The 27,174-nt window shown below is 41.6% G+C and overlaps 1 protein-coding gene and 1 long non-coding RNA gene across 3 annotated transcripts; both read right to left on the reverse strand.

Moving 5' to 3' along the window:
• Positions 1–2,267: 2,267 nt before the first annotated feature.
• On the reverse strand, positions 2,268–25,216 carry LOC138972651 (carbohydrate sulfotransferase 3-like). Of its 2 annotated transcripts, none has more exons than XM_070345307.1 (4): positions 24,537–25,216; positions 8,850–8,966; positions 8,221–8,407; positions 2,268–5,240 (listed from the first exon to the last, which is right to left on the reverse strand). In XM_070345307.1, exons 1-4 carry the CDS (start codon positions 24,613–24,615, stop codon positions 4,418–4,420), a joined length of 1,206 nt encoding a protein of 401 aa, XP_070201408.1. In that variant the 5' UTR covers positions 24,616–25,216; the 3' UTR covers positions 2,268–4,417. The 2 variants fall into 2 exon arrangements, with proteins under 2 accessions (XP_070201408.1, XP_070201409.1); XM_070345308.1 differs by having other exon boundaries at positions 24,579–25,215.
• LOC138972627 (uncharacterized) lies at positions 12,818–17,494 on the reverse strand. The gene is made up of 5 exons (XR_011457688.1): positions 17,448–17,494; positions 16,840–16,923; positions 15,899–16,020; positions 15,232–15,278; positions 12,818–14,382 (listed from the first exon to the last, which is right to left on the reverse strand). It is a non-coding gene; the product is annotated as an uncharacterized lncRNA (long non-coding RNA).
• Positions 25,217–27,174: the final 1,958 nt, after the last annotated feature.

Below are 27,174 nucleotides of genomic sequence, written 5' to 3' on the forward strand. Positions count from 1 at the left end.
GATTTCTGAAAAATTGATATTTGAATCACAAAGGTGACATCATTGTATTTTGTATTGCCTCCTGTATCCGAAAATATATATAGTTTTGTTGTGTTTAATAAAAAATAAACAAGTCGCGTAAGGCGAAATTAATACATTTAGTCAAGCTGTGGAACTCACAGAATGAAACTGAACGCACTGCATTTTGTCACAATTACCGTAGTCCGCCGCTTGTGCAAAACGGGGTGAAACTGACGAGCCTGTTTAACGCGGTAGTGGTTTCGCTGTGCTGCATCTATAGCACGCTTTTCTGTGCCTCTCTTCGTTTTAACTTTCTGAGCGTGTTTTTAATCCAAACATATCATATCTATATGTTTTTGGAATCAGGAACCGACAAGAAATAAGATGAAATTGTTTTTAAATCGATCTCGGAAATTTAATTTTGATCATAATTTTTATATTTTTAATTTTCAGAGATTGTTTTTAATCCAAATATAGCATATTTATATGTTTTTGGAATAAGGAAATGATGTAGAATAAGATGAACGTAAATTTGGATCGTTTTATATCAAAACAATTGTTTACAATTTTCAGATTTTTAATGACCAAAGTCATTAATTAATTTTTATGCCACCAAGCTGAAATGCAATACCGAAGTCCGGCCTTCGTCGAAGATTGCTTTATTAAAATTTCAATCAATTTGATTGAAAAATGAGGGTGTGACAGTGCCACCTCAACTTTTACAAAAAGCCGGATATGACGTCATCAAAGACATTTATCGAAAAAATGAAAAACCAATCTGGGGATATTATACTCAGGAACTCGCATGTAAAATTTCATAAAGATCGGTCCAGTAGTTCACTCTGAATCGCTCTACACACACACACACACACACACACACACACACACACACACACACACACACACAGAGAGACACACATACACCACGACCCTCGTCTCGATTCCCCCTCTATGTTAAAACATTTAGAAAAACTTGACTAAATGTAAAAAGGGCTTAGAATTAAGAAAACCGTTAAATAGCGACTTTCTTTATTGTTGGACTAGATGATTACCCGCTTCGCCGGGAAGAAGTAGAGCCGAATACCCGGCCGTCGCCGGGGACCCGGCTTTGCCGGGTGTACGCCGGCATCGCCGGCGCACGAAGGAAGGGAGATCTAAAAATAGTAACGTGCAGTGACCTTCTAAATATAGTAACGTACAAACGGGAATATTGATTGACGCCGGCGCACGAAGGAAGGGAGATCTAAAAATAGTAACGTGCAGTGAAAAACGAAAATCGGTTCAGCGCTGCGCGCTGAGAGCACGTGTTGAAATATCTCATCGATCAGGTTGTGTCCGGGGTCTCTGTGAATAAGCCCACCAAATTTGAAGCAGATCCATCGAGAACTTTGGCCGTGCATCGCGAAGACACAGACAGACACACACACAGACACAAGTCGTATATATATATAGAAGAAGACACACAAAATTATCATTCTTCCATTCCTTATCATTTGTTGATTCCAAAAAGATATCGTTTTGTGGTGTTTGGCGCTGAAAATATGCTTAAAATGAAGAAATTTCTTTGGGGAAATAATGCTTCAGACCTGCATTGACTTTAACCTCCGTACAGCCGATCAAGATAAACGAACGTCATATCAAGTCTGGAACACGCAAATGACGTCATATGGAATGGCGAGAAATCATGATATCACCTTGCGAATTTCTTCCCCCCAAACACAGTAAAGATTTTACCTCAAGCTTATTTTTTCCCCCGTAACTCTCTCTCTCTCTCTCTCTCTCTCTCTCTCTCTCTCTCTCTCTCTCTCTCTCTCTCTCTCTCTCTCTCTCTCTCTCCCCCCCCTTGTTTGTTAATGAAAGTTAGAGAGAACCGGGCGTGCTTGAGTGCAATCGCTGGACTGAATAGAAGACATTGCCAGGGCAGGTTTTTTGCGTGTATGGTTGTGATTTACTCAGGCGTGTTTTAGTAACAGCTATTGTGTTTTCAGCGTAGCAATAGGGTCCGATATTTAGACGAGACAAGTATAATGCCGACGAGTCGAAGACGAGTCGCATTATACTTGTTCGAGTCTAAATATCGGACCCTATTGCTACGCTGAAAATACAATAGCGATGATATAGCTGTTCTGACCTTGATTTGTTGTTCCAAACTGACAAAATGACAGTTTTTGCGTCGATGCGTTGATCTCAGGTTTTGATAGCAGACGCCGTTTCTTATGCGCATTAGTTTTGCGCAGGCGCCACCCTGACTTTGGACAAAAACTCGATTTGACAACACAGCTGTTAAACAGCTTTTTATTAGTTCATTCGTATACAACAAAAAGAAGTTTGAGTTTTTTTAATTTTGAACAAGACTACTTATGAAGAAGATCAAAACACAACACCGTCGCGATATAACCTTGAATGGTTGAAAACGACGTTAAACACCAAATAAAGAAAGAAAGAAAGAAAGAAAACACAACATCAACGGAAAACTAGAAACAACTGAAGAACTAGGATGCAACAAGGGGAGGAGAAGAGAACAGTTAATCCGTACAACGCGAGCAGACGGCAGCGAAGTTTTCAGTTTGGGTGAATGGCATTTATACTTGTCTCGTCATGAAGCGAATTTTTCAACCTCAGTTATAAACGACTACATGAATGTTAGTGCCATGGGTTGTACATCAATACTTCAGAGGGGAAGTGGGGTATTTAGTGTGGAGTTTCGAGATAAGAAAAGCCGAATGCGAAAGTTTGTGTCAGTCGGCAACTGAGCTCACACAGGCACACAAAAACGGCTGTTCCGTTTTACTCCCCTGTTTGTGCTACATCTTTCGACTTTGGGCATTTTGTGGTGTTTAGGGACAGAAAATAATTGGTTTAGTCCTGTTTCATCTGGAAGTTAGCAGAAAAGGGTATGCTATCGACATTTGTAAAGCTGAAAAACATTCCCGAGAAGAATTTCAAGTTGTCAGTGTATGCTGTTGTCGATTGAAACATCGTGTGGTACAGATGGGTAAACCGGAACCATGCGTCTTTGTTATTGCCAATTTGCTTTTGGATATTGGCAAAAATGGCCGACTTCCGTAGCATTATGCTTTGATGATCGGAAAAGGGATGTGTGAGACCATCCAATCAAAGCCCCCGAATTCCCCAACGTGTCCATCAGAATAGCTATATATTGGCATTCTGATAAGCTGGTGTGTGAATAGAAAATATTACATGGCTTGCTGTGTCGTACCAGATTTACACGAGTTGTTTTTTTAAATATTGAACTGCGAGCGAAAGCGAGCTGTTCACTATTTGAAAAAGCAACGAGTGTAAATCTGGTACTTACGTTTATTTTACTGAAAATGTCCTGCAGTCGAGGCAGCTAAATTGAAGACGCTTGTTTTGGAACCTCGATCTCTTCCAAAGCCTCGTGCAATCTATTACGTCAAAGCAAAGAAACGTCACTCTGAAAGTGTGGCGTGACATGTTAGTTCTAAAAATTCATCGAGGGTAATTAGCGAGCGCAATTTTTGTTTCTATAATGACGATTGTCTTGGTGACTTTGGCATCATAAGCAGTGGATAAACAGGTCCTTGCCAGACTTGCTTGACATGACCTCATTTACATGATATACACACGTGTGATTTGAACGATTATTATCTCACGGGTGTCTCTCTCACGTATGTAGGATAAAAGAATGTTCAACAATGCCGAAAAGGCCACGACAGTCACCCGGAAATGTCACAAATACCAAAACACACAGTAAAATCACTATGTCCAAAATGAAATGCATGAATTAGATGATATCACTCACACAGCAATACGTCATAACAAGAACGACGCCAATCGTTTAGGTCATTTATCCAGACCGCTTGTTCGCCAGTTTTGGAAGCCACCCGGCCCAAAACGCCATCTCAGAAGAAGACACAGTTGTTGTTGTTGTTGTTTTTTATTGCTCTTGCTTTTTTTTTTTTTTTTTTTTTTTTTGCTTCTTTTTTTCTCTCTCTTTTCTCTTTCTAATCTCTCTTTTCGCTTTGTTCTTTCTTTTTTTTTCTCTTACATTTTTTTCTTTCTTTGCGTGTGTGTGTGTTCTTCCGTGATGTGCGGGTTCACGCATACCAGTATCAGCTAAAAAAAAACTGGCACCTGGGCGGCTTCACGCATACCAGTATCAGCTCAAAAAGCCTGGCACCTGGGCGGCTTCACGCATACCAGTATCAGCTCAAAAAGCCTGGCACCTGGGCGGCTTCACGCATACCAGTATCAGCTCAAAAAGCCTGGCCCCTGGGCGGCTTCACGCATACCAGTATCAGCTCAAAAAGCCTGGCCCCTGGGCGGCTTCACGCATACCAGTATCAGCTCAAAAAGCCTGGCACCTGGGCGGCTTCACGCATACCAGTATCAGCTCAAAAAGCCTGGCACCCGGGCGGCTTCACGCATACCAGTATCAGCTCAAAAAGCCGGGCACCTGGGCGGGTTCCATCAAAGAAGGCAGGCTGAGATTCCTAACACTGCTAGCCAGAGGAAGAGGCAAGTAGCCCGCCAGTGGGTACACCCCTTCACACTGTTTGTCAATCATCTTCACGTCATCCAGGTTGATCCCCCTTCTCCAAGAGAACGCGTTGTAGCTGGAGTTGGTATTCAGCAAACGGATGCAAGTGGCGCACTGATGATTCGGGCCGCTCGTGATCTGCCTCAGGTGCTCGCGCTGTTTCGCCGTCATTTCCAAGCCGGCGAAACGGAGCAGCATTTCGGCGAATCGGGTCGGGTGTGACGCGAAGTCTTCGTACCTGACCCTGAGGATTCTGTCCGGGAAGCGCGTCATAGCTTCGCGACCTATTTGAAGGTCGGTCCTCACGGCCTGACAGAACTGCACACAGTGTTTCTCCACGCTGCGTCTGTCCACCTTGCCGTACTTCTCCCTTGACAACATCGTCGCGCGGGGGTCTCGCACGAGGTGAATCACCTTGACCTTGGCGTCGTTGGCCATCAAGGTCAAGGCTCTGGTCATGGTGTAGCGTATGGTTTTGGAGGCCACGACCTTGGCTCGGCAGCATGACCTCTGAAGGCCGGGCAAGCAGCGGAAAGTGCCGATGACTCCCTTGTTTTGGCCACGACACCGCCCGAACTGTTCAGTTTTCTGTCCGAATTTCATGAACGGGTCTTCCAGAGTTGTGATGTCGATGTTTTGGAAGTTGCAGTTGAGGTAACCTCCGACTATGCCATCCTCAAGCTTTTCAATGGCGGTTTTGTTGGCTGTGTCCACTTTCCTGTTGGGAACAGAAAACGTGAAAGGCAAAGAGTTAGATGTCATAGAAGGTGCGAAGTGTCAGTGCCAGTCATGTCACAACATTAGGATAGAATAACGGAGAGAGTGACATGGACAGAGATGGAGAGACGGACACATCGGCGAAGAAGGAGAAGCAGACGGCCACACAGTCAAATAAAATGATTAACAAGTGACGTAAGGCGAAATTACTACATTTAGTCAAGCTGTGGAACTCACAGAATGAAACTGAACGCACTGCATTTTGTCACAATGACCGTAGTCCGCCGCTCATGCTGAAGGCAGTGAAATTGACGAGCTTGTTTAATGCGGGAGTGGTTGTGCTGAGCTGCACAGCACGCTTTTCTGTACCTCTCTTCGTTTTAACTTTCTGTCACGATTTAGTGACATGGATCGAGAAAGTGTCACTCTGTAGGGTGCCTTCTCTTGGTCAATTGCGATAGAAAGCGCCTGTGCTTTCTGTCAACGGCTGGGTTTTAGCTGACCGAGCAATAGCGAACACGGGAATTTCGTGTCGCACGGATTTCACGTGGGTGATTTCTGCTGTCGGGGCAAAACTGGCGATAGCTGAACTTGGAATGTGACAAGGTTAGTCACGTGTTATTGTCAAGGTTGTCTGTCTGAGACATATTAACTACACACTCGAAACTCAGCAGCGAGAGAGAAGCGTCGGTGTCAGAATTCTCCTACAAGTTTGATGGTCTTCAACACAACTGTATATCAACGTGCCATGCTACTTGCTAGTGGGGCTTGATAGGAACTACAAGGACAGACCACCTTCTCCTTGTATACATGCTGGATGACAGTCGGGGCGTCAAGGTTTCTCCGCTGTGCGTTTTCACCGCATAAGGATTCAGCGCGAGAGGAGGATGACGGTATTTCTGTGACGAACAGAAGTCATTCGAAAGGAAGCGGATTCGCTTAAAAGAGAGCTACCTACATAAGGCTGTTGAGGTAATAAATCATTATTTAACGCTTTTGACGAGTCTGTGTTTGTGGAATGAAATACTCTCTGTTGTTCTTTCCAGGTAGCGCATAATTGGCTCTTTGTGACGCTAAAATACTAATCTGTATATGTTTTTTGCAGATATGGAGAGAAGGAAGGAAAATAGCTGATTTGTTGTTGTAAAAGTCCGTTTGTGCAGGCCCACGTGCTCGATGAGATATGTCAGGGTGACATGTTTAAAGGTGGTGTGTGAGGGATAGCATGACATGTTTAGTGCACCGATGCTTTTTGTTGCAGCCTTCTTCTGTTGCTGCCTACGTATTCTACTACGTGCTACGCTGGGATGCTGTAACCAGGTCGTCCGCGGCATTGCTGTAACCTGCTAACCTGCTGTATTGGTGATTTGCTGTCGCTGTCGCCGTCCTGCCCAACTACGCGTCTTCGACATCTTTCTGGTAGACTACAGGGAGGATCTTCAGCGACTGAGTGAGGCGCCTGATGTCTCCACTGTTCCCTGCTTCGTTGCCACGCTAACCGGCACCACATTCAACGGAGCTGTTGTGGAGACTACAGACTAATTACGGGCCGCCCACTCAGTGGCAAAAAGCTAAGTTGCACCATGTCTTTTGCACCCTTACCACCAAGTCATCTGTGTTATTACTGATTATACTCGAGTGGTCACGACGTGGGGTGTGTGACACCTGCATGAATTAGCACTTTAAGGCAGACAGTTATATTTTCCTAACTATACACGGGATCAGCGTGTTATTATTATTTTCTGTACTTTAACTGGCATTTTTGTCAGTGACCACTTGTTTTTACGTTTTTTAACGTAAAATAACATCTTTTGGGGTGAAGTCTCGAGGGAGGTGGCGTGATATTACATAAACAGGCGTCTGAAACTTATACTTTTGTTGATTCTATTTATTTGTATGACTGCGAGAGTGGATCGTGGTGTGGTTAGTTAGTTAGAAGTAACTAACCGTTCATAATCACCTTATTGTGATATTGAAACGTGACACTTTCTGAACGTGTTTTTAATCCAAACATATCATATCTATATGTTTTTGGAATCAGGAACCGACAAGGAATAAGATGAAAGTGTTTTTAAATCGATTTCGGAAATTTAATTTTGATCATAATTTTTATAATTTTAATTTTCAGAGCTTGTTTTTAATCCAAATATAACATATTTATATGTTTTTGGAATCAGAAAATGATGAAGAATAAGATGAACGTAATTTTGGATCGTTTTATAAAAAATAATTTTTTTTACAATTTTCAGATTTTTAATGACCAAAGTCGTAAATTAATTTTTAAGCCACCAAGCTGAAATGCAATACCGAAGTCCGGGCTTTGTCAAAGATTACTTGACCAAAATTTGAATCAATTTGGTTGAAAAATGAGGGTGTGACAGTGCCGCCTCAACTTTCACGAAAAGCCGGATATGACGTCATCAAAGACATTTATCAAAAAAAGGAAAACAAAACGTTCGGGGATTTCATACCCAGGAACTCTCATGTCAAATTTCATAAAGATCGGTCCAGTAGTTTACTCTGAATCGCTCTACACACACACACAGACACACACACACACACACACACACACACACACACACACACAGACACACACCTACGCACGCACACACGCACACACACCACGACCCTCGTCTCGATTCCCCCTCTATGTTAACACATTTTGTCAAAACTTGACTAAATGTAAAAATGAATGAACTTGCAAACGTTATACACAACTGCACCCCTCCCCACACACACACACACTAGTGAATTAAAAGCTTTGATTGGCCCAGTACCATTATTGATTGAATTCCACTGTCGCTTTTTCCATCTACACACAAACGCACACACACAAACAAACACAAACACACACCCACACGCACGCACGGTATCAATCACACACACACTGACACACACACACACACACACACACACACACACACACACACACACACACACACACACAGATACACACACACACTGCCAGACTTAGGGCCTACACGCTTGGCTTATCCCAGAACCTCGCTGTTTGTCTGGTCATCACAATAGATTTTTCCACTGCATGAAGAGGTTCATATACGTAAAACACATCAGGATGCTGGTCAAAAAGGTCACCGGTAAAGGTTGAGCCACTGCGCATGTAGGTCACAATAAGCAGTTTCACTTCCGGAGCATCTGTTTTTGAGCCTTTGGAAGAAAACAACAGTCGCATTCAGGTTGAAATAATATAACGACAGAGAAATTTAGTTTTCGGTATAAAAGGAAAAGTGACATTTTTATCATAAAAGGTTCCATCGTCCATAGTCCGTATCTGTGAGTGTGTTTGTGCGTGAGTGTGTGTGTGTGTGTTAGTGTGTGTGTTTTAGTGTGTGTGTGTTAGTGTGTGTGTTTTAGTGTGTGTGTGTGTGTGTGTGTGTGTGTGTGTGTCTGTGTGGTTGCGTGGGTGTGTGTGTCTGTGTGGTTGCGTGGGTGTGTGTGCCTGTGTGTTAGACCGACATTTCATGCTCCACCTATTCTCCGGAGAATCTAACATTCACCGTCAATCTCTGCAATTCTCAAGCATTCTCCGCCTTTCTAATCATTCATGTTAAATCATTCCCCTTAAATCTTCTCCATCATCTACACTCACAAGTGGGCAAGTGGGGGAACCTTTCTCTCCATGAGGTGGACTCATTGTCATTGTGTAAACCGTCGCGTACGTCCCACATCGCTAGGGGCGGCTTGGAAAAAGCCGTGCCGGAATTCCCTGAAAAGGACGTAGTGTTAAACACATTGCAGTACATGTTGTATTTTCAGTTTCTAACGCATTACAGGACCGGGTGTATTTTTTTTATTTATTTCTATTTTTGTTTTTACAAATTACGGGACTGGGGGTATTTTCACTCTTTGGCACAGTACAGAACTGGCTGTGTTTTGAGTCTACAGTAGAACCCCCCTTTCAAAAACTCCAAAAATCTGACAAAAGCAGGTCTTGAAAAGTAGGGCTTCCTGTAAGAGGGTCAATTTACAGAGGTTTTGAAGTCTTAAATTGGGGGTCTCAAAACGGTTTTTTTTACTGTTTGACAAAAAAAACCTGTAGCGTTGTAAATTCATAGATCACAATCCAGTGGCATTGTTGACTTCTTTTTCTTTCTTTTTTCTTATACAAGTCACTTATATCAAAGAAAAGAATAATTCTTGTGAAATTAATTGACGGGTTGAGCCCCAAAATCAAGCATAATACATTAATGTGTTCATTTGATGGAAGAATATAGCTGTCATGGTTGTCGCCCTTTGCATACGTCGCAATGTCTAACACATTACAGGACTGGATATTTTCTGTTGGATGATTGTTCATATATTACAGGACTGGGCGTATTTTCTAATTAAATTACAGGACTGGGTGTACTTTCAATTTTTTAAATATTACAGGACTGGCAGTATTGTCAGTTTCTTCAAAGCGTGTTCATCGTACAGGCTTCTTTTTTTTATCAAGACATGAAAGACGCCAGCCAGTGTTAACCCTTTGTGCTTTCGTGGAAAGATATCGAAAAAAAAACCTCTGTTGCCAAACAATCGGACTATGAACAACAACATGGCACACCATGCTATTCGACTCACGGTACAAATGTTATCGTTGTCCCGTCGCGTTTCTTGGAAGTGTTGTGTCTCATTATTACATATCTTTTTGGTCGTGTTTATTGCTTTTTTTTGTGTGCTTTTTTCTTTTTAAGAATTCATGTAACCCTATGGGTTTTTGTTAAATAAATATTGACTTGACTTGACTTGACTTGACTTGTAAATCAACATAAATTCTTCCAAGATTTCACGTGGGATACTACATTCTTCCACTTGCAAGCGTGCAACACCACACCGGTGACACTGTGACGGTTCCCCTACGCTTTGTGTTCGGTGCCCTGACCCTTTGTGTTCGGTTCCCACTCGGTTCCCACACGCCAAAATTCGCGGACAAAACATCCATTTATGGTAGTATTACGCAATGTTGCTCTCTGAGAATGGTCTTGTTAGATCTGTGAGTGTTTACACTACATGCCTAGGTGCTGTTGGATTGAAGGTTTTTGATATTTTAGCCGTTATTAGGTAGAATGCCTTCCACTTTACTGCAAAACTGCATAATTCGTAGCATCGGCAAGAAATATCCTACCAAAAAATGCCTGCTTGGAACTGTCGTTGGTCCAGCAAAAAGTTCAACATGTCTGTAGCAGACAGCCCAAGTTTCAAGATTGTAGGGCCATCCAAACAGCCGTAATAATAAAAACAACAAAAGTAGTCAGTGAAATTGGCTGTGTTCGGTCCCCCCACACTTTTGTGACGTAGGCGTGACGGTTCCCATAATTCATTGTGTCGGTCCCCACTTTCTGTGTCGGACCCCACTTTCGACCTAATTTCTCTGTGACGGACCCCACAACCAGCCTATTTTGTGTCGGTCCCCACACCTTCTTGGATTTATGACTTGCCGGTTACTTGTATCATTGTATTCATTGAATCTAATTGTCTCGGAGTTATTTTTCAGCAAAAACCGGCAAGGCAGCACATTTTGTGATACCAAGTAAGTCAGATGACATCAGTATGTGTGTGTATGTGTGTGTGTGTGTGTGAGAGAGAGAGAGAGAGAGAGAGAGAGAGAGAGAGAGAGAGAGAGAGAGAGAGAGAGAGAGAGAGAGACTAACTTTATTAGTTTATGCCACAAATAATATATAACATTATTTATCTCTGGGACGGTTCCCAGTATACCAGCAAATTATGTGTTGATCCACCCACACCTTCTTGAACTGGCCTTCCCAATATCTACTCTTAGTCTTACGGCCTTGGAGATATGCAATTTGGCACATTTTTAAAATAAAAGATCCACCTGTCGTATGTGAGATTCAGTTTTCAGAGCAAAATGCTGCCCAGGGACTTCTAGTGGTGATTGAAAAAAAAAAAGAGTACTTGCCTGTGTCAAGTATGTGTCTTTATCCACGCTTGTTGTAAGAGGCAACTTTTCCCAGCTCCTTGTGTTCATGACTGCTTTCTCTTAAAATTAATTACTTTATGACAGTCAGAATACAATGGAACAAGGCTACATAAACCCTGACAGCCTACGACAACGGCCCGACTAAGGCTCAACACCGCGCCAATAAATTCAGCATTGGGCCAATGTTGGGCCATGATTGCTCCGTTTTCGTAGGCTATCAGGGTCAAAGATACATATTGGTAAACTAGTAAAATACATGTTCAGCATCATCAGCAATACCACAAAAGGATTAAAACAAGAAATTCCTCCGATAGGAACTACACCCCCGTCAAAGGGAAATAACCTTCTCAGTTGGTGGCAGTGAGAATGGTTATTTCCCTTTGACCAACGGGGGTGTCCGTCTATACCAGGCCTTGTATAATTTTAATCCACCAATACCTCCCTAACCGTGTGTTTGACTGGTCCCAATTTTTGTAAGGACCGTCTCAGGAATGTATAGAACCTGTTCACCAAGTTTGGTGACGATCGGTCCGTTCATTCTTGAGATCTACTTGCGAACACAAACACATAGAGTGAAACCTATATCACGACTTTCCGACCTTGACATTGTAGTGGGGGTCAAGTGGGCGTCGGCATCATTGTCCAATCAGAAATTTTGATGCGCTTCCGCTTCCTGTCCCGCCCAGTCTGCGCAAAAGAAATGGCGCAAAACTGTTTGCGCGAAAAAGGTGATGAAAAAAAGAACACAACCTGGTTTGATAACCAAATGATTGCGACCTTGCATTCTAGCATCATTTAATGTGGAACAACGACACATCTGATAAACAAATAGCCAGTTTGTTACCAACATGAGAAACTAGGGTTTAGAATCGAAGCGGTAAAACCGGACGCTGTTTGTACACGTAAATCCGGAGAAGCTATCGAAGTAGGTGACATGTCGTTTCACTCCGAGTGTGCCAGCACCGGCCCTCTACCCGCCAAACCCCCACTAGGCAGGGAAAGTGATTCGACCTTGCATGACTGCAGGGCAAGTTCGATTTTGCTAGCTAAAATTGCTGCCTTGTCTAGATCTGGAACTTTTTCAATTGGATTTTTTTCTCTATTATACTGGAATAAGTGGGTGCTTTTCTAGATCTAAGCATCGACCGAATTAGATAAAGATGTTCCTTGCATTGCATTCTCCTAAATCTGTTATTCTAACCAGTTTGTTTAAGAATATAATTGTTCGGTTTTTTTGTTGATAAGCTTACACGATTTTTTCTTTTTTAAGTAAGTGGTTTCACACGTACAACATGAGACCCACATGCACTAGACAATGGAAGTTGAGGTCCTCGTTCAATACCACAAATGCCAGTATTATATTTCAGACTCCTTTTGGAGGAATGTGTGGGGTTTGGGTGTTGAACTTGAAGTGGCAGATTGTTTGCACAGGTATGAATGTTCGTACGTTCGAACGTGCACACATGTATGCAGGCATTTGTTTGTCAAGCAGGAACATGCAACATTTTGTTGACCGTATGTGAGTGCGTGTGTAATAAAACCAACGACAAACAATACAAAAAGCTCCAGCTCTGCTTCTTCACCAGTCACAGACGCATTGCGTTGTTCAGCTTTCCAGAAATATATTAACTCAGTCAGAACCCGCTTCATGAATATTTTATTTCAGGAAAAAGTCAATCGAATCTACACAAAAAAAGGTTATTGCGTTGTTCTGTCTTTGAGACTGTATCACGTAATATTGAGCTACTAGAAGAAACATGCCTGTGGCATAGTTTGACCCAACAGATAGAGAAGTCAACAGAGGTATTCTGCCGTCAGCAGCTTTATTGCTGTTTTGAATTTGATCTTGCATAATTTTATTACATAATTTTGCAACACACAAAGAAATCGTAATTGAATATTTTACGCAAAATTGAATAATTCGCAAACATGTTTGTATGAAGAAATATTATTTTAAGAAAATATGAGTGTGAGCCACTGAGGATGGACGTATTTTGAGTGAAGTAGCAGAAATTCTTTTTAAGTTCTTTAGCTACATGCACACGTTCTGTTAATTACGTTCTAATTAGCAGGGAGATCCAGATTAATAATACTGCTGTGACAGGTTGTGGTTTCCATACACACTTTGAATACAGGAAAACAAAACCAAAAACACAGTTAAAAAAAATGTGCACATAGAATTAAATCATTAAAGTGTACAGAATAAAAGCAACATATGTACAAAAACAAATCTCGTGGTTCTCTTGTCAAACCCACTGTAGTAAGCACAGAATAGGAGAGAAGATTTTGGAGAAGGTGGCTTTACCTACTGAAGTAAATGATCAAGAGGATTCTAAGCATCCAGTGCTAAAGCTCTCAAATCACAAGACATACACACTTGTTGTGGCTATCCGAACTGTTGATTTAAAAAAAAAAACATACCTACAAATTGAAAACATCTATTACAAAATTATATATATTGTATGGATCTGTCTTTGTAAAATATACTGTACAGAAAATTTTAAATAATCTGCACAAATCTCGTGGTTCTCTTGTCAAGTAAAAAACCCCAAAAAACCCTGTGTTTTGTCTTGTAAATTATACTTTACTAAATGTGTACAGTATTCTAAGAAAAAAAAATTCTTCCTTTTTATCATATCAATTGCCTCCCTTGAATTATTTTTGTAAAATAATTCTGAGAAAAAAAGCTTTCTATTTAAAAGCAGTGCAATCAAGAAAATGGGTACAACCTGTATGTATACCTTTATTCCTTATTCTTTTTATTTAATTGAGGATGTCACTACGCAGTTTTACTGATTTAAAAAAAAAATTCGCTTCAAATTATCTCCCTTGAACAAACACTTCTTTTTACAATTAAATTTTGTTTACACGAAGAGGTAGTTTTAAGGGTATATACAAGAAAACAATATTGCAACCTTAGATGTATTAACATTTGGACTAATTCCATAAAAAAAAAATTCAAACTATAAATGATAAATCAAAATAAAACAGATTTTGGGGCTGTACACAAGCTAATAGGATAAAACACGAAAGTCGTACCCAAGAATCGTCAAATACTTTTGCTAACAGCTATACTTTAAACATAAGAAAATATGATCTGCATCTCTTGTTATGAAGATGATGGCACTGGTCCACCGAAGTGCATGCCATATATGCTTTACTGTGCGCTCTCCCTCTCAATGGTCTTTCTCTGGCTGACTCGATTCTGAGGAGATAAAAGAAAACACATTCAGTACAAGCTGTAAAAAATAACAACAAAACTAGCATTACTTAAAGTAGCTGCTGGTTTCTGAGTATTTGATTGAAAGCCCAATCCGACTTGTAAGAAGTTTGCCCGACTGTCGCAGATTTGGTCAGGTAATTGCATGGAGTAAAATCATGCCTCAATTTTGTAACATACAAACTGCAATATTCTAAGGCTCTGAGTGTGAGAATACATCGGCGCCACTTTTTAAAAACTTTCTTTTTGTGTGTGCGCATGTTTTAGTGCCAAAAATGAATAGGCCGAGTGCTCTCTCTGCAAAACTTGTGTGAAGCTTCAGAGCTCTATCAATGGTTTGAAAGAAAAAACATACTTTTCCATTTTTGACGTTCTTGTTCCCTTCCCTGTGAAATTTACTGTCCGTAGGTTACCGGATTTTGTTAATGTCAGTGAAAACCTCAACTATTCATTGCCGAGTGCCTAGTGATAGCTATCCCCCCCAACGACCTAGCACTGCTGAATCCTGATTCTTCCCATTGTTTGATTCTGTAATGAAATTGTGTAGTTGGTAGTTATGTGAGCTTCTTCTTGGGGTGGGGGGGTGGGGGGTGGGGGGGTGGGGGTGGGGGTAGGGGGTGGGGGGTGGGGGGTTGTTATTAAACCATCAGATTACAAAGTAAGACTTTATTGTAATGTGCAGATATTTGTTCAGGTGCCCACGATTTTCTATGTGAAAACATGTTGCTAACTAACATGAACCCAACCATAGCAACATGGTTTCAAATTCTCATCAGGCAATCACGGCTGACACAACACAGAACAGGTGGGAGAGACATAATTCAATTTACTCACCTTCTTTGCATTGTGAGACTGGCCATATGAATCTGCTGAAGTAGTTCCTGCACATATTTAATCAATTATGTATCTTAATAACGTGTTAATATCGCTTGTTCTAGCAAATCAGACTTGACAGTTTTCTGAAGGCTTGCACAATTTAAGAGCTTGCCTGTCCCCAATCATTACAATAAGAAACAACATCTAGTATGCAAGTATTTTCAGGGTATGAAGGTTTTAATATAATGTCGGTTCTTCTGGGGGCATGGAGAAACACCTTACACAAAGTAGAACATACACAACAAATTTCAAACAATTGAGGTCACACCATAGTTTTACTCACAAACAAACAACAGCAATACAATAAACAGTCTGCAAACGCCTACAGGTTGTCTACACTAGGTATAAAGAAACAAAGAAGCACATGAAGACGGGCTTTGTCAAGTAGACCATTATAGCGAATGAGCAACAGCTGATGATCCAAACCACCAAATTGACATGATTTCCCCTTATTCAGTTTGTGATTGTAGTCATATTGACGATGCATGACTTCAATTTTTCAAAGTAAGTCTCTTGGTGCGTTTACGGATACATTCATTGTCACAATTACGACATGCTAATGTCTAACCTGGGTAAACTTCAATTCATGACTTTTTTCAAACTGGCATAGAAATTATGAGCATACCAGAATTATTTTCCTGTTAGACTGTCTTCTTCTTTTTCTTCTTCTGCGTTCGATATTCAATTCATGGCTGTCATATCGTCAGGTCAGTGGCTGCCATGAAGTCTGCAGTCTTCAGTGTCGGACTGTCAAATGATATTGTATTTGTAAATAACATAATTTTTGGGTAAAAAATCAAAAGGTATGAGAAATAATCCTTACTTTTTTTGTAATAACCCTCACCACCAATTGTTTTATTTCATTTCCATTTTAACAGATTTAGCACCTCTCCGAAAGCCAGAAATACACTTTAAATCCCCCCCCCCCCCCCTCGGCCCCCCCTTCATAAACTAATTAAATAACTAATTAAGGAAAAAAATCCTTACATCATAAAAAATCAGAACCACCAAAACCACCCCCCACCCATCCAATAAAACCTGAATACAAAAACACTTCAAAATAAAAAATGAAAACATTTAATTCCACTTACAAAATATAAAAGTTGTTATGCTTTATTTTCATTATCTGTTTACAAACACATAAATTGCTGTGCAAATCTTTTTAAAAACATCAATGCCTGAGACACCAGTAACCTGTTTATATTGTTGACCTTGTAGCTTTTCAGTTTAAGAGGCTGTTCTGGAATCTGCACTAAAGTCAAAAATAACCATGAATACCGTGGGAAAAATATTACATCACCAAGACCGAAAACATAACACCAACCGACACTCCTCACCCTTATTTCACCCACTATGCCAACCCAAAGACTGGAAAATAATAATCAAATACAGAATGAACAAAAATGCTTGATTTCATTTCTTCAATGATAAGTTGAAAATCTTCATTCTTCATAATAATGTTATTGGCATAATGTGTAATTGCCACAATTTACAGAGTTTAATGAAAAAATGATGCGATAAAAATCAAAGTGAAAACATTTGTTTATAAACTGATACCTTATTTACCTTGTGGCTTGCATTGTGTGCCCCATGTTTAGGAGCGGCTCAAACGTCCTCTGCTCCTCAGTCTGCAAGAAATTAAGCGATGGCCTGAAGGAGAATGGAAAAAAATCCTTTGTCAGCACCATGTGTATGTGTGTGGGTGGGTGTGTTAGATAAATAGGCGGGGGGGGGGGGGAGGTGCAATAGCTACCATGCCTAATGCAGTCTGCATAACAAGTGCAACACTTCTACAGAGCTTTTATGATACAAAGCTTCAAATAAGAAACACATTACAATCAAATGAAAGCTGAGCCTGTCATTGCAAAATAAGGAATATACAACAATCCAGTGGCATGTAAAATATTGTTCCTTCAGAAAGATGGCTCTGACAGCAGAAACAATTTAACTTGAAGTTTGAGTCCAAAATTATTTCTCTACATTAGTGAACGTACTTGCAGTAATACCCCTCACACATGAACTATTCACAGACTGAATAACAGTGTGTTCCCAATGTTGCTTCCGTGTATCGGTTAGATCCATCTCGGTTAGATCCATCTGCAGAGTATGGATTGTCATCCGTTTAATATTAAAAAGGAAAAACAATCAGAACTTGTCATCAGTGATCAACCTACCTTGCAAGAGTGGGGTGAAACACTCACTTCCTGCCAACATGTCTGCAAAAAAAAAAAGGAAACAATACCAATGGAAGCTTAAAATGGTTATTTTGTTCAATGGAGGTCTCCCTATTGACGTCATCACTTCGTGCGCACCGGGGCTTGGAGGGCAAGAAGCCACCGCGCCGCTTAGCGAAAACATGGAAGCGTGGTGCCGATCGCGAAGTTTCGCTGCGGCGATTCCGTATTTGCGTCGACGATTTGGCTAAATTTCATTCAAGATGGTGAATACTTGTTGCATAATCGGTTGCACAAGCCGATGCAACAAGGAAAATGCTCTTGCATTTTTCAGAATTCCGAAAGTCGACGCTGGAGGAAGACACCGAGATTTACTGGAGAAAAGAAGGAGAGCGTGGCTGAAAAAAAATTAACAGGAAAAACATAAACATAACTTCTGTGGATGCCAAACCAGAAAAACAGTATTAATTTTACTTATGTATCTATATGATTTGTGCTGGCAGGAATGTGTGTAGTTACTTTTTTGTTTTTGCTTTCTGACTGAAGTGTGTATTATTGAAAACATTTTCAAGGGCTCAACACTGTTCCTTATTTGATCTTGAGATATGATGCTTAGTATGTGGGTGCATGTACAGTTCTTTTCTTTTTACACTTTGACAGTATTGATGTGTGAACAGTTATTGTTCATTGATTCCAAACCTCAACAGCAGTATTAATTTTGCTAATGATTGAAACACCGATTCACTCGCATTTTGACTGAAATGTGCAGTTTGAAACAAGATTCAACACTGCTTATGTTAATGCCATAGCTTTTTGACTCAAGTGTGTGCCTTAATCAATGCTGGTTAGCATGTCTGTATAGTTTATTGACAAGTGTGTGATTTAAAACAGAAACAAAACTGTTTATGTGGATGCCAAACCTGAAACACAGTATTGATTTGACTTGTGTACAGTATCTGTATGACTTGTGCTGGCTGGCATGAGTGTAGTTCCTTTTTTTGCTTCCTGGCTCAAGTGTGTATAATTCAAAGCATTTTCAAGACTCAACACTATTCCTTATTTGATTTTGAGATCTGATGCCAAGTGTGTGTGTGTACAGTTCTTTTCTTTTTTTCTCACTTTTTTGTCAGTTTTTATATGTAAACAGTTACCGTTCATTGATTGGAAACACTAATTCACTCATTGTCAGACATGTGATTTTTGACTGAAGTGTGCAATTTGAAACAGATTCAACACTGCATATGTTGATGCCATAGCTTTTTGACTGAAGTGTGCAATTTGAAACAGATTCAACACTGCTTATGTTGATGCCATAGCTTTTTGACTCCAAGTGTGTGCCTTAATCAGTGCTGGTTAGCATGTCTGTACAGTTTATGCTTTTTTTTTTATTGAAGCATGTGATTTTAGTAAGAACTAATAAATACATTGTTGTTGCAGTAACGTTTTTGTTCTTAAGACTTTTTTTTTTAAAGCTTGCGTGTGTCTTATCTGAGACATTTCTTAATTGTGAAGAATCTGGTGAGTGATTGTCAGAATAAGTGTGTATCTGTGTAATGGCTCTTTTGTTTAGTCAACAAAGTTAATATGTTGAGCCCAGCTGTCCTAAACGGAAAAATATGTGTCTGGTTTGTCTCAAAACAGTAACGTTTCACAAAATTGAACAAAACTGTTGAAAACACACCTACTGGAGCTAACAAAGGCAGAGATTAGGTACAAATCAAAAGTATATGTGTTAAATATCACACTCACACCAGCTTCACATTCACAGAGTGACAGATTGGTAAAAATTAAAATACATATAATGTGTTCAACGCTTTATTTAACTGAACTGTCATTGTCAACATATATATAAAAATTAAAAACAAAAAACACGTAACACTGAATTCAGGGACATTTTTAGTTACTGTCTTCAGCAGCACTAAAGTAAAAAGAAATAGAAAAAATAAAAAAGAAGAACAAAAAACACACACACACATTACACATTTACAGGTTCACAATAAATGTTCTAAGGTAATATCAAAGTAAGCACTAAAGCAGACACCAGACTTGATCCCAAAAAGGAAAAAAGAATCGCTTCTCCAAACATAAACATACAAAGTTAGAAATACCATTTCTCGAATAACAATGAAATGAAAACTCACACACACTGAAGCAGAAATAATAGGTAATCTAAAACTAAAGAGCTTCACACATAAACATACAAAGTTAGAAATAGAACTACAAGTTCTTGAATAATAACAAAATGAAAACTCATGCACACACACTGAAGCAGAGATTATATGTAATCTGAAACTAAAGAGCTTCGGTCAATTTCTCCAAGTATCGCACTTTAGCAACGTCACTCAATGATGTAATGTACTTCTCTTTTGGCTGGTCGACCGTTTTTGTTCCTGATTTTGACATTATTCAATTAAAACACTCCCGAATCATCGAGCGGCGCACTGACGCTACTAGCCGTTCCGCTTCTTGCCCTCCAACCCATTTCTGCGTATCACGTGACACCGCTCCGAAGTACGCAAAAGGGAGACCTCCATATGTGTACACGTGCTTCATTTCTGGGGTGAAAGTGTAAAATATATCGATGGATTGATAGAACAATATTGCCTCAAGTTCACCGCACCAAAAAATACTTATCAATCAACATTGTCATCACTCGATCAGCTATTCCATCTCTTTCATAAGTGTGTGTGTGATGGTGTGAGCGTGTTTGTGTACGTGTGTGTGTGTGTGTTTGTGAACAAGCGTTGAAAAACGTATGTTTACCTTGCTCTAGATCTACCGACTTTCGTAGGCGGAGACTTCTCTGCCGTGACAGCGGCTTCGTTTCCCTGGCAGAATTCAACATCTTGTACAGATCTGCCGGTGATTTTCTTTTCCTCCGCTTCGTGAGTCACTTGATCCACAGATTTAACGAACATTGAATGTTCTTTTAGTTCTTGTGACGGAAGATCAAGGAATTAAGTGGGCATTCCTGAGTCCTCTGCTGGCTTCATGTCCACAAAGTAAATTGCACAAACCTGCAGGGTTTGGGGGGTAGTTTATTACTTTGAAGAAGAACAGCTAGTCGTCGCTGCCCGTTCAGCATTCTTCGCGCGACCTTTGTTTTGCAGAGGAAGGCATATATATGCAGTTTTTCCCCTGCTGAATGTTGCCAGGGTGCACAAACTGAGAAAGCATTCCCGATTTTCCACAATTTTCTACTTCTTTACAGTCTTTTGCACAACATGATTTATAACTGCCGGTGTACGTCTAATTCATGATGCCAACCTGACAGCTGGGTCAAAAGTTACGTTCGAGAAAATACTCGTTGAACTAAGTTCCAAACGAATGTCAAGGCCAGTTCTTGACTGGGTTTGAACTGAAGTTGGGCTCCGAATGGAAATAAACACTTCCTCCAGCTGCGCGACCCATTGATAACAACAGTTGGAACTGGTAGGAAGATGAACAGGTCTTGCGAACTGGCTACACACTGTTACGGTTCAAGTTTAAGTTCAAAGTAAACACTCAACTGAGGTTGCAGGTAATGGCGGACTTGACTTCCTTCATAACCAAATATCACTCTTCTGACAAAAACACGCAAATGCTATGTTAAACCGGAAAATACGTAAACCGGAAAAGGAAGCGCATCAAAATCAAAATGGCAGCCCCCACTAATCCGAAAGGTCACGGAAAAAAGTCGTGAATACCGGGGGTGTAAAAATCCTATTAGCTGTATGTCAGCGGCACAATGCAACCAGAACCAGCGTTTATGTGAAGTGATCGGGTGCTTGGGCCAGTTTCATAAGATAGCAGTGAACCGACTGACAGTCGATCGACTGCCCAGTCGATCGACTGTGGTGAATCGCCGGGTCACCGAAAAGCGCGTTTCATGAGCGAATCACCGTCACCCGCGGACAACCGCAGTCGACCGACTGTACAGTAATCCGAATGGCCAAGTCGAGGGCTAAATTTAGCAACATTACCACTTCCGTTTGCTCATTCGCACGTGGAAATGGCCGATTTCGAAGAAAAAACTAGTCTCGGCCCGCTCAAAATAACAATGACCGAGACTTTCAGTAATTCCTTCGCGTGACGTCGAACCCTCTTACGCCATAATGTGACGTCTTCAAGACATAACCCTGACTTGTCTCCTGGATTACTGCGTCATGATAGATACATTTCGAAGAACAATCACAAGGTTTGGCTCACAATCCAAAAAAGTGTGTGCATTGTGCCATTGACTGTGCGGATAATTACATTTATTTTCGGTTTACCGCAGTAAGCCGAACACAGTGTTGGGGGGAGAGCATCACCGTGTTTGGCCGACTTCCGGTGAGACGACCCGCAGTCGGCCGACTGAAATTTTGTTCGTGAAACCCGATAACGTCGGATTACTGTGGTTCTCTCGGACAACTGCAGTTGGTCGACTGTGTTTCTGGCTTATGAAACTGGCCCCTGGTCACTACCGCGAGCGTCACTACCGCGAGTACCACTACCGCGTCTCACACTAAAGTTGTGTTTCCGTACCCGCGACAGCGTTTTTCCAGCGGTGCGAGGAAAATCAAGCACATAGAAAATGACCAGGAGTGTTTCCACACGCGCGACGCGTTAGCGGCGCGACAAGCGGCAAGCGACGCGATTTTTTTGAAAGGGTCCTGGAGCGATTTTTTCGCGTTGTCGCGCGGCAACGCGGGAGTTTACAGATTTTACCGCATGTTTAAAACGCAAGTACGGAAACACGTCACGCGTTTGCGCGCGTTTTCTTTTGTCGCTGCCGCTGTCGCGGGTACGGAAACAGAACTTACCGCGAGTACGACACTACCGCGAGTACGACACTACCGCGAGTATAACACTACCGCGTGTCACACTACCGCGAGTATAACATTACCGCGTGTCATTTTATGACTTCCATGGCTGAAGGCAAAGGTTGAAATGTTTCCTTGAAATATAAAACAAAAAGGCCTGGTCTGTTCTCTGAACACTAATTCAATGTTTGTCATGCTAACCAAGAACTCAAAACGATCAGAACACACTATCAGAATACATATAGAATGGGTTGCTTCCAATCAAAGCCGTTAGAACACAAACTCACAAGAAGTAAGTTTGCATGCGTTCTCTCTACGGTTATGGTACTCGCGGTTGTGGTACGCGCGGTAGTGTGACACGCGGCAGTGTTATACTCGCGGTAGTGTCGTACTCGCGGTAGTGTGACACGCGGTAGTGTTACACGCGGTAGTGTCGTACTCGCCGTAGTGTGACACGCGGTAGTGACGCTCGCGGTAGTGTCGCATAACCGGAGTGATCTGGAAAGGTGTCAATCTCTCTCTCTCTCTCTCTCTCTCTCTCTCTCTCTCTCTCTCTCTCTCTCTCTCTCTCTCTCTCTCTCTCACTCTCTCTCTCTCTCTCTCTCTCTCTCTCACACATACACACACACACACACACACACACACGCACACACACATACTGATGTCATCTGACTTACTTGGTATCACAAAAGGTGCTGCCTTGCCGGTTTTTGCTGAAAAATAACTCCGAGACAATTAGATTCAATGAATACAATGATACAAGTAACCGGCAAGTCATAAATCCAAGAAGGTGTGGGGACCGACACAAAATAGGCTGGTTGTGGGGTCCGTCACAGAGAAATTAGGTCGAAAGTGGGGTCCGACACAGAAAGTGGGGACCGACACAATGAATTATGGGAACCGTCACGCCTACGTCACAAAAGTGTGGGGGGACCGAACACAGCCAATTTCACTGACTACTTTTGTTGTTTTTATTATTACGGCTGTTTGGATGGCCCTACAATCTTGAAACTTGGGCTGTCTGCTACAGACATGTTGAACTTTTTGCTGGACCAACGACAGTTCCAAGCAGGCATTTTTTGGTAGGATATTTCTTGCCGATGCTACGAATTATGCAGTTTTGCAGTAAAGTGGAAGGCATTCTACCTAATAACGGCTAAAATATCAAAAACCTTCAATCCAACAGCACCTAGGCATGTAGTGTAAACACTCACAGATCTAACAAGACCATTCTCAGAGAGCAACATTGCGTAATACTACCATAAATGGATGTTTTGTCCGCGAATTTTGGCGTGTGGGAACCGAGTGGGAACCGAACACAAAGGGTCAGGGGACCGAACACAAAGCGTAGGGGAACCGTCACAGTGTCACCAGTGTGAACACTCTACTGCCTGTCTGCGTACTATGCGGAGGTTGAAATGTCACAACTAACACCTTTTTCAATATGGGGAAAAAGATGCAGTCCCAAGACCATCCTGAACTCAGGTCAAAATGAGTTCGGCTCATTCTCTCCCTGACAGGATGCCTTGAGTTTCCTTGTCTGGCAAGGAAACCGATTTTTTTTTTAACATATTTAGAGCTTTTTGTAATGTATTATTGATATAAGCAGATTCGCGATCGTCGATAATGATTTTTCATGGTGTTTTGTAATTTTTAAATTACAAAGGAATTGATATGTAAGACAGTTTCAAGCGAGCTATTTTTCGCGGCTGTATTTACTGTGCAAACAACTCTAAATATGGCAAAAGTGTCACGTGATAATCAACCGTTTGGTTTCGGCGCTCACTGGAGCAGACGATTTTTTCTGTAACCAGTTGACAGTGATGAAACCATATATTACGGTCTCCTTCCGGCAGCAGTCCCAAAATTTCGACTTGTTTTGACCTTAGAACGATGTCTTTATCATAACTGTGAAGAACAGAACGGAGATCACTGTCTAAGTCGGCCAATCTGCAATCATTTTCGTCTCGCGAACACTGATCTCAAATTTAGATCATGCTCGCGAAAAACATATGGCAGATAACTTTGTATTCTTGTTTTGATAGATTCGCGGAGGACTGTAGCGTCCGGTCGGAGAGACAACTGGCAATAGCCGTGGAGCGATGCTTATCAGAATGTCCCAAGACACCAATCAGCACAGCTGCTCCACATCTCTCACTGGTTTGCTGTCTTCCAACGTACCAAAAACGTCGCGCTACTATAAATAACTCACGCGTTGGCAGGGAGACAACTCCATCAATGCAGAGCAAGAGTGATTATGCACATTTAGAAGGTAAATACCCCTTTAATGTATCCACATTCTTACCTGTTATATACAATCCAAAGAAAACACTTATCAAAAACGCACATACGATAACTGCGATGCCATTTTGCCTCGTTGTCATTTTGGGGGTGTGATCCGCCAACAGAAACACGTGTCTTGTTCGCAATCCTAAACAGGTTTTCCAACACGATTCAAACAATAGACAATCCAGTTGTTATCTGTCAACAGAAACAGACGTATTGTTTTCAGTCAGAAACAGGTATTGAAAGATATTTGAAGTATTAAACAATTTAAATGTTAGATGTCAACAGAAACACACGTCTTGTTTTCCATCATGAAAAAGGTATTGAAAGACACTTGAAGCAATAGACGAATCCAATCGTAATCTGTCAAGATAAACACACATCCTGTCTTCAGTCACAAAAGCACGTGTTCAAGTCATAAAGCTGATTATTTATGTGTATGTGTTTTCGTTTATTTGGCCAGGTTGATTCGTTTTATACGTGTGCAGGTTTTAGTGTGCATTATTCTGAGTGGCTGTCTACTAAACCACATGATGAGATGATTTCCCAACCTTGGATACAGTGGAACCCCCCTTTTAAGACCCCCCAATTTAATACTTCCTCCCATTAAGACCCTGTTTTGTTGGACTTTCTATTCATAACCTCTGTAAATTAACCCTCCGTTTTAGACTCCCTCCTTGTTAAGACTCCCTCCTTGTTAAGACTCCCTCCTTGTTAAGACTCCCTCCTTGTTAAGACTCCCTCCTTGTTGTTCAGACTCCCTCTTGTTCAGACTCCCTCTTGTTCAGACTCCCTCTTGTTCAGACTCCCTCTTGTTAAGACTCCCTCTTGTTCAGACTCCCTCTTGTTCAGACTCCCTCTTGTTCAGACTCCCTCTTGTTCAGACTCCCTCTTGTTCAGACTCCCTCTTGTTAAGACTCCCTCTTGTTAAGACTCCCTCCTCGTTAAGACTCCCTCCTTGTTAAGACTTCCTCCTTGTTAAGACTCCCTCCTTGTTGTTAAGACTCCCTCCTTGTTGTTAAGACTCCCTCCTTGTTAAGACTCCCTCCTTGTTAAGACTCCCTCCTTGTTAAGACTCCCTCCTTGTTAAGACTCCCTCCTTGTTAAGACTCCCTCCTTGTTGTTAAGACTCCCTCCTTGTTAAGACTCCCTCCTTGTTAAGACTCCCTCCTTGTTAAGACTCCCTCGTTAAGACTCCCTCCTTGTTAAGACTCCCTGCTTGTTAAGACTCCCTCCTTGTTAAGACTGAGCCCTCCTTGTTAAGACTCCCTCCTTGTTAAGACTCCCTCCTTGTTAAGACTCCCTCCTTGTTAAGACTCCCTCCTTGTTAAGACTCCCTCCTTGTTAAGACTCCCTCCTTGTTAAGACTCCCTCCTTGTTAAGACTCCCTCCTTGTTAAGACTCCTTCCTTGTTATTAAGACTCCCTCCTTGTTATTAAGACTCCCTCCTTGTTAAGACTCCTTCCTTGTTAAGACTCCCTCCTTGTTAAGACTCCCTCCTTGTTAAGACTCCCCCCTTGTTAAGACTCCCTCCTTGTTAAGACCCCCTCCTTGTTAAGACTCCCACCTTGTTAAGACTCCCTCCTTGTTAAGACTCCCTCCTTGTTAAGACTCCCTCCTTGTTAAGACTCCCTCCTTGTTATTAAGACTCCCTCCTTGTTATTAAGACTCCCTCCTTGTTAAGACTCCCTCCTTGTTAAGACTCCCTCCTTGTTAAGACTCCCTCCTTGTTAAGACTCCCTCCTTGTTAAGACTCCCTCCTTGTTAAGACTCCCTCCTTGTTAAGACTCCCTCCTTGTTAAGACTCCCTCCTTGTTAAGACTCCCTCCTTGTTAAGACTCCCTCCTTGTTGTTAAGACCCCCTCCTTGTTGTTAAGACTCCCTCCTTGTTAAGACTCCTTCCTTGTTAAGACTCCCTCCTTGTTAAGACTCCCTCCTTGTTAAGACTCCCTCCTTGTTAAGACTCCCTCCTTGTTAAGACTCCCTCCTTGTTAAGACTCCCTCCTTGTTAAGACTCCCTCCTTGTTAAGACTCCCTCCTTGTTAAGACTCCCTCCTTGTTAAGACTCCCTCCTTGTTATTAAGACTCCCTCCTTGTTATTAAGACTCCCTCCTTGTTAAGACTCCCTCCTTGTTAAGACTCCTTCCTTGTTAAGACTCCCTCCTTGTTAAGACTCCCTCCTTGTTAAGACTCCCTCCTTGTTAAGACTCCCTCCTTGTTAAGACTCCCTCCTTGTTAAGACTCCCTCCTTGTTATTAAGACTCCCTCCTTGTTAAGACTCCCTCCTTGTTAAGACTTCCTCCTTGTTAAGACTCCCTCCTTGTTAAGACTCCCTCCTTGTTATTAAGACTCCCTCCTTGTTATTAAGACCCCCTCCTTGTTAAGACTCCCTCCTTGTTCGGACTCCCTCCTTGTTAAGACTCCCTCCTTGTTAAGACTCCCTCCTTGTTAAGACTCCCTCCTTGTTAAGACTCCCTCCTTGTTAAGACTCCCTCCTTGTTAAGACCCTTGTTAAGACTCCTTCCTTGTTAAGACTCCCTCCTTGTTAAGACTCCCTCCTTGTTAAGACTCCCTCCTTGTTAAGACTCCTTCCTTGTTAAGACTCCCTCCTTGTTGAGGCTCCCTCCTTGTTAAGACTCCCTCCTTGTTAAGACTCC

Source organism: Littorina saxatilis, linkage group LG8 (assembly GCF_037325665.1).
Source record: "Littorina saxatilis isolate snail1 linkage group LG8, US_GU_Lsax_2.0, whole genome shotgun sequence".
Lineage (NCBI taxonomy): Eukaryota > Metazoa > Mollusca > Gastropoda > Littorinimorpha > Littorinidae > Littorina > Littorina saxatilis.